Here is a 7,972-nt window from a genome sequence, read left to right on the forward strand (position 1 = left end):
TTTCCAATTCTGAGGATTATTACTCTTCTTGGCAATATAATGAACTGACAACAACAGGCCAATCAGTTTAACTTCAGTGGTGGGAAAACTTCGAGAAAAAATAATTAGGCACAAAATCAATTGTCACATAGACAAATGTGAGTTATTAAGGAAAGCCAGCATGGATTTCTTAAGGGAAAATCATGTTTAACTAACTTGCTGGAGTTTTTTGAGGAGGTAACAGAGGGTTGATGAGGGCAATGCTGTTGATGTGGTGTACATGGACTTTCAAAAAGCATTTGATACAGTGCCACACAACAGACTTGTGAGCAAACTTGTCGCTCATGGAATAAAAGGGACGGTAGCAACATGGATACTGAATTGGCTGAGTGACAGGAAACAAAAAGTTGTGATTAATGGATGTTTTTCGGGCTGGAGGAAGGTTTGTAGTGGAGTGTCCCAGGGATCAGTGTTGGGACCCTTGCTTTTCCTGATATATATTAATAGCCTAGACCTTGGTGTACAGGGCACAGTTTCAAAGTTTGCAGATGATACGAAACTTGACAGCATTGTGAACTGTGAGAAGAATAGTGTAGAACTTCAAAAGGACATAGTCAAGTTGGTGGAATGGGCAGACAGGTGGCAGTTGAAGTTCAATGCAGAGAAATGTGAAGTGATTCATTTTGGTGGGAAGAACATGGAGAAACAATATAGAATAAAAGGGACAATTCTAAAGGGGGTGCAGGACTAGAGGGACATAGGTGTATATTTGCATAAATCATTGAAGGTGGCAGGACAGGTTGAGAGAGCGGTTAATAAAGCATATAGTATCCTGGGCTTTATTAATAGGGGCATAGAGTACAAGAGCAAGGAAGTTATGTTGAACTTGTATAAGACACTAGTTCGGCCTCAGCTGGAGTATTGCGTCCAATTCTGGGTGCAGCACTTTAGGAAAGACGTGAGGTCATTGGAGAGAGTGCAGGAAATATTCACGAGAATGGTTCCAGGGATGAGGAACTTCAGTTATGAAGATAGATTGGAGAAGTTAGGACTGTTTTCCTTGGAAAAGAGAAGGCTGAGAGTTGATTTGATAAAGGTATTCAAAATCATGAGGGGTCTGGACAGAGTAGATAGAGAGAAACTGTTCCCACTCGTGAAAGGATCGAGAATGAGAGGGCACAGATTTAAAGTATTTGGTAGGAGAAGCAAAAGTGACATGAGGAAAAACTTTTTCATGCAACGAGTGGTTAAGGTCTGGAATGCGCTGCCTGAGAACTTGGTGGAGGCAGGTTCAATTGAAGCATTCGAAAGGGAATTAGACTGTTCTATGAAAAGGAAGAATGTGAAGGGTTATGGGGGAATGGGACTGAGGGAATTGCTCTTTTGGAGAGTCAATGTGGACATGATGGGCCGAATGACCTCCTTCTGCACTGTAATGAATCTGTGATTCTGATTCTTTTCATCTAATACTATCCTTAACCTCATTAGTTAGCCACGGATGGATCACTTTTCCTGCAGCATTTTCATTTCTCAATAGAATGTATATTTGTTGAAAAATGTGAAATATTTCTTTCAATGTTCACCATTGCTTACCTTTGCAGTTAAGAGTGAGTTAGGAAATCTTCATCCTATCAACATGCTAAACATCGGCCCCAGAGGTGAAAGAACAGTTTGGTAGTTCACTACATCAGTCTGTTTCAAGCTTTCAATAAACCATATAATATCTGGAAACAGTAAAGGTGGATAACCCATGATGATATAAATACATGTTCTATAGCATGTTAAATGGTTAGTGCCATTCATTGCTACTTGGAATATTTATGCATTAATAGAAGTTTTCCCATCATCAGTTAAAAGATAGATGTGAAGGTTCAATATTTCTTTCATTTTCTTTCAGATTTCAGAACCTTCTATGGTCCAGAAAATCTTTTGTGGAAAGTATGAAAGTGTACGGCCGTAGCTATATTTACATGCCTGCCTTTTCCATGAAGACGGGAACAGATCCTTCCTTTCGCACTTACTACACGTTGTCTGACTTCAGTGCTAACCAAACCATACTCTTCGCCAATCCGGATTTCCTGCGCAATGTTGAGAAGTTCTGGAAGAGCAAGGGAATCCATGCCAAACGCCTGTCCACGGGCCTATTCCTTGTCAGTGTGGCCTTGGGCCTCTGTGAAGATGTGACCCTTTATGGATTTTGGCCGTTTTCAATGGACCTGCAAGGGACGATAATTAGCCACCACTACTACGACAATGTGATGCCTTATTCGGGCTACCATGCAATGCCAGAGGAGTTCCTCCAACTCTGGCTCTTGCATAAAAGTGGCATTTTAAAGATGCAGATTGGCAAATGTGAGGAGAACCTGAAGTGGTCTTCATTCCAGAAGAATGGAGATGTATAACATAGAGGTTTCTGATGTATCCCTTGGGGGATAATCGATCGACTTGCACAGACAGGACATTTCATTTTGGTATTAAACAATTTCCTTGGAGGGAAATGGTGACTGAGTACAAAATCAGAACATCGCTCTTCATTGCCATAAACTACAAATGAGTTTAGTGGAACAAGTGACGAAGTGACCCTGATCCTTACTGACTTGTACTTCCAACACTTGACCTGCACTGTGCATGGAATATCATGTTGAAAAGAGTATAGAGAGTCTGATAGAGTTGAGGGACTGTGCCAATTTATACCATTTAGTAGGCACACCCATAGTTAATGAAGGTGTAGATGGTTGCAAGCCTAGGTTTCTGAAAGGTTGCCTGTAAATATTGTCTTCAATTGTTGTTGAAAGATTCCCAAAGGAACATGGAGGCAGTTGGTAAAAATACCACCATTGTGCTCGGATTTGTCTGTTGATTATGTTGGATCCAGACTAGTAGATCTCTGGTCTGCTGCATAAAGTTGCACGCATTCATACAAGCTCTTTTATTCACTTTTGTTTCGGTTTTAGGATTCTTAGATTCAAGCATTTCAGTTAGTGTAAAGCTTTGTACTTTTTAAAGAAAGTGTTTTTTTTTGAACCAGCATTAACAAGTCAATCTCAACCAGGTTTTGCCTTAACTTTGCAGACATAGAATAGGCTTCCACCTTTTGTGTTCGTCTTGGAACTTGGTTGCGTCTTTCTGTTGTGATTTTCTTTTTGTTCCTATCCAATATGCTGTGGTCAACAAAAATACCAGTTTGGATAGCTGATTATTTTCCCCACGGTGAGAATTCTATTGAGCGTATAAAAACGAATGAAAATCCAATTGGATTCATAATTTACACATAACTGACAGCAGTTGAATGCAGTCATTTTATAGATTAAACATCGCAGGAGATCTTTATTTAATTATATATCCTTGGGCTTGGAACTTTAAACAGAAGATCTTTGTTAAACCTGTCTTGTGCATAGGATAGGTCATGTGTGGAGACTTGCTGGATAGGAATTCAGCCCAAGATGGGACTGGTGACAGCAACACTGTGATCCCCACAGTCATGTAACGAGAGCCACATTGGGAGTGAATTGTGCAAAATTACTCCTTACATATAGCAATAGTACAACTTACATTTCCAGCAAATCGTATTTCCAGCCAAGTGCGTCGCCAATTGTTTCATATCATACCATAGATTGTAAGACAAGGTGTAAGACAAACCTTTGGCTTTCCTGTTTTGTTCCTGTGGGAGTCTTGCCTTTGCTTTCTGCTCGGATATCTTTGGTTAGGAGATGCTTGTGGGTGAAATGCCAGGGATGAGAGATGTCTGGTGTCAGTGTTTTTAAAATGTTTTTTCCAACTCAGGTTTAAAGCTGTTACCAATACATTAAATTCAGTACTGAATTTTCTTGTGACAACATTTTAGTGACAAATTGGTGTATTATTTGAAGCAAATTCATGCCAAATCCTGGGAAAACAGAACTGCTGGAAGCATTTGTTCCATTTGCTAGCCGGTAAAACGATTTTGGGTCATTTCCAAAGTTTCTATGTCAATATTGTAACAACCAACTCTTTCTAGTGAGCCGTCCAAGTTTGGGACACTGGAACTGGGTGTGACAAATACTTCTGAGTGGATACTTTTCTGAAGAACTCTCGATTTTAAGAAACAGCTTTTGAATTTGCAAAGTTTGTTACAGTTTTGTACATTTGTAAGGGGAATAAAGTGATCTGAATGACTGAGTTCACTTGTCATATAACAAGAAAGGGTTGAACTCAATGAACACTGGGATCCCATTGCAATTCGCCCACTTAGACAGCTGCGTTTGGTGGATCTTAGTGTCAGTGCTGAACTTTCAATCAAGGGGTCTTCAACTTGAATTACACATGGAAGGGATTATATACTGTCGGACATTTAATCCAGATAGGCACAAGTTTCAATCCCAGCTGTTGGTTGAGAGTACTAGATTTTTATCCCAAAGGCCTGTTGCTTTCCCATCCCAATTCTGAATGACATTGTTTTATTCATTGAGTTGGAGTCATAGACCATGGGATAGAGCACTGTGCTGCTCTTGCAGGGCAAAGGCTAAGTCCATCCTATGAAAGCATGCTTCTTGTATGCTAATCACAAAGCAAGAATTGATAAGTGATTGGAAAGAAGTTTATGACCCAGCAGTGGCCCAGTCTGTCAGAGTGGGGGAAACACACAGAAAGAGAAAAATGAGAGCATTTAAATTAAATTAAAAATGTGCAGCAGTTAATTGTGACCAAAATGTTTAAAGTAAGTGAAAGACCTGCCAGCACATATTGAAAACCCAGCTGGGTGGATATAATAATGTTACTATAGATTGTAAATGTTAGATGGGTATCCTTGGATGTATTGTTTATGAAATGCTGTAGCAAGCTGTCATAGATTATCTTATCAAAGCTCCCATATGCTCCTTAAAGGCGTTAGAAGAGGTCTTTTAGATCTCTGGTGGAAGAATTGCATATCCTGTAGGTTCTGCTGATCTACCTTGTTAAACAGGATTGTCTTTAAGCCTTGTAACATATTTGAAACAGGTGAAAGAAAACCCGCAAAATCTGTATCTTTGCCCCTATTTTTGTTGTAGGTACCTGTTAGCAAAGCAACTGCAAACTCCCTCCGTGGGACCCATGGACTCCATTGCTTCACTTGGGATCCCAACACTATTAAGGTGCATACCAGCATTTCTCTGTGTGCTGAACTTTATTGTTTTATACTTTTTTTTAAAAAGGGGCAGTTAACAGTGTTATATGTGCTGTGTGGACAATATGTGTATAAGCCAAATGTAGCAGCAGGATAATGCTGTACTGTGAGAATACTTCAGCTAGCTGGCCTGTTCATTTACCATGAACAGCTGACATGATTTCACCTGATTTCATATTTGGCTACCTCAGGTATGTATATGACTACTAGCTGCCTTAATTATTCTCCCATCTGTAAACAAAAAGGGACACAAATCTGAGGAATAAATGGACAGAAGACAAAAGGACGAGATTTGAATTGACTGATCTTTGTCATTGCAGTCCAGTTAATTTATGCCATGTTACTATCAATTCATGTACCCCTTTTTATCAGAGGGAGTGTGATACCTGTTCCAGTAATATGAAAGACCTTGCTCTTGGTTCCTCTTTATGAGCAGCAATGTAGTTGTAGACTGATTCCACATAGCCTAAGAGTGAATTCTGAGCGTTCTCAATCTCCATTGGATCGGTGTTTATTGGACTTGTAGTTTGAGTTCTTTGTGCTTTTGTAGTAGCTTCTGATTAACAAATCTATTTTTATTTTCCTAAATGTTTGACCAAAAATATATAGGTCAAATTTACTCCAAGTCTTGATGAGTCCCCTCATGTTTTAATAAATTATGGCTTATATTAACTCTCACTGGTTCAGTTAGTTTCACAATAGAAATATAAGACATTAGAAGCTGACATTTGCACTTGTGTACATTAGTGGCCTCCTTATGAAGGTTTTCATTTTAGGACAAGGCAGCTTTAGTAGTTGTAATGCTTTAGTTTTGTAAATCAGAAAACTGTATTGTATTTTGTTGAATTTTTGAAAACCTTGTTGCACACATTGAAATCGATGGTGCACCTGTAGACATATGAGATGAATGTCCAGTTATTGGAAACATGAATTTTTTTGTGAATGACACAAACGCTGTCTGATTGTTAGCATTTTAAGTGTAGCATGTAGTTAATAACAAGATTGCAGAAATGCATGAAAACATGATTTGTTAATATTCCCCTCTTGTTCATTCTGTCTTGTTTTGTTTAGTTTCTGGAACCGTAAGCCCTTTTGTAGCTTGAACTGTTCATGATATTTGTGTCGATGTAGTCTTTTCAGAAGTATTTATACTTGGAACTGAAACTGTAATTCCACATGCAACCAGGCTGAACACTCTGTACCTACCACTGGTTAACATACGCTACCAGGGGCCTGAGTTGTTGTAGTGGATGTGAATACATTTTCAAAGAGAGACAACATATTTACTTCCGTGCAAAATTCTCTTTCATGAAAGATTAACAGCAAAGATTTTTTTGTTGCTGCAAAGTTTTATTTGTATTTGATTTTGATATTTTACACAGAATGTAGCTGGTATCAAAATACTTTTTGACAAAGTCTAATTTAACTGGAAAAACTTCTATTTCAAAGCCACTGTCTGTATTTTAATGCTGTTCATTCATGAGCCCCAGATTTATGATCATTCCTCACATTCATCCAGCAGCCTCAAATAGGGCATTCAGACTTTCTAGCTTTATATTTGGTGGTCCTGTTAGCCTGGTAAGTTACTGAGTGCAATGTTATTAACAGGCATTTAATGCATGAGGAACGATTTTTCTAAGTCTGAGCCTTGACCCAGGAGTTTGTACTGGGAGTTTGTAAAGGAACCCACCCCATTTTCCTGTTCAATTACTGATGAGGAGGCCAGTCAGCTCATCATACTTTGTTGATCCAGGAAGATCATACATTCCCTCATCACAGCAGTCAACTGGTTGTTGAATGACCCCAGGAGTTTTGCCTCCAATGCTTTATGTGAGAGTTCTGTCTGAAGAATTTCCTAACTTTACATCTAAATTTACCTTTTACCAGTTTGGACCTGTGTTCACCTTGTCTAACTCTCACAACTTAAAAGTAATATTCTGGAACATAGAAACAGGAGTGGTTCATTCAACCCCGAGAGCCTGTTCTACCATTCAATTCAATCATGGCTAATGTGTATCTTAACGCCATTTGTCGACCTTGGTTCCATATCCCTAAGTACCCTTACCTAACAAAAATGTATTGATCACAGTTCTGAAATTTTCAGTTGATTCCTATTCTCAACAGCACTTTAGAGAAGAGAGTTCCAGATTTCCAATGTCCTTTGTGTGAAGAAGTGCTTCTTGAAATCACCTCTAGCTCTTAATTTGTGACCCCTTGTTCTGGACTAGCCTTTAACTATAAAACATTTGAATCAAATTTCACTCCCTCCTTTGTTGCTAGAGGAGTTAACTTGTTTATTTCAAAGGGACTAAATGCCTGTGTTGAAACAGGAGAGAGAGGAATTTGACCATGAACGAATCGAGCATATGTACAGTAATGTTGCTCCCAGTTACTTCCAGGCTCACTTCTGATGGTTCATGGCACAATGTGCACCGGTACTTAAGTCCAGCTTCAATAGATGCCAGCCAACACAGTGGCTAACAATGTTTATTGACTAACTTTGTAATGAGAGTTTTTATGGATTGAAAATTCTTACTGGTTTTGGCCTTGTAGTTGTCAGTCGGCCCCGTGTTGTGTCAACATGCAATAAATTTCTGCAAGTTATAAAATGTGGTTTTTGTTTGTCTAATTTCTTGACCTCATATCAAATAATTACATAGAATTCACAGTGCAGAAACAGGCTATTTGACCCAACTGTTCTCTGCTGGTGTTCATAGTCCATATGAGCCTCCTCCCACCCTACCTCATCTCACCCTATTAGCATAACCTACTGTTCCTTTCTCTCTCATGTATGTATCTGACTTGCCCTTAAATGCATGAGTGCTATTCATTTCAACTCCATGTGGTCGC

The 7,972-nt window shown here is 39.1% G+C and overlaps 1 protein-coding gene across 1 annotated transcript in view; it reads left to right on the forward strand.

Annotated features, from left to right (window-relative positions):
* The window catches only part of st8sia1 (ST8 alpha-N-acetyl-neuraminide alpha-2,8-sialyltransferase 1), an 80,887-nt gene extending 73,186 nt beyond the window's left edge, over positions 1 to 7,701 (forward strand). Inside the window, exon 5 of the mRNA XM_068058910.1 lies at positions 1,877 to 7,701. Within this exon, the coding sequence (XP_067915011.1) occupies positions 1,877 to 2,381 (505 nt within the window). The 3' untranslated portion in view covers positions 2,382 to 7,701. The remainder of the gene's footprint in view (positions 1 to 1,876) is intronic.
* Positions 7,702 to 7,972: the final 271 nt, after the last annotated feature.

This window comes from Heterodontus francisci, chromosome 27 (assembly GCF_036365525.1).
Source record: "Heterodontus francisci isolate sHetFra1 chromosome 27, sHetFra1.hap1, whole genome shotgun sequence".
In the NCBI taxonomy this organism is placed as follows: Eukaryota; Metazoa; Chordata; class Chondrichthyes; order Heterodontiformes; family Heterodontidae; genus Heterodontus; species Heterodontus francisci.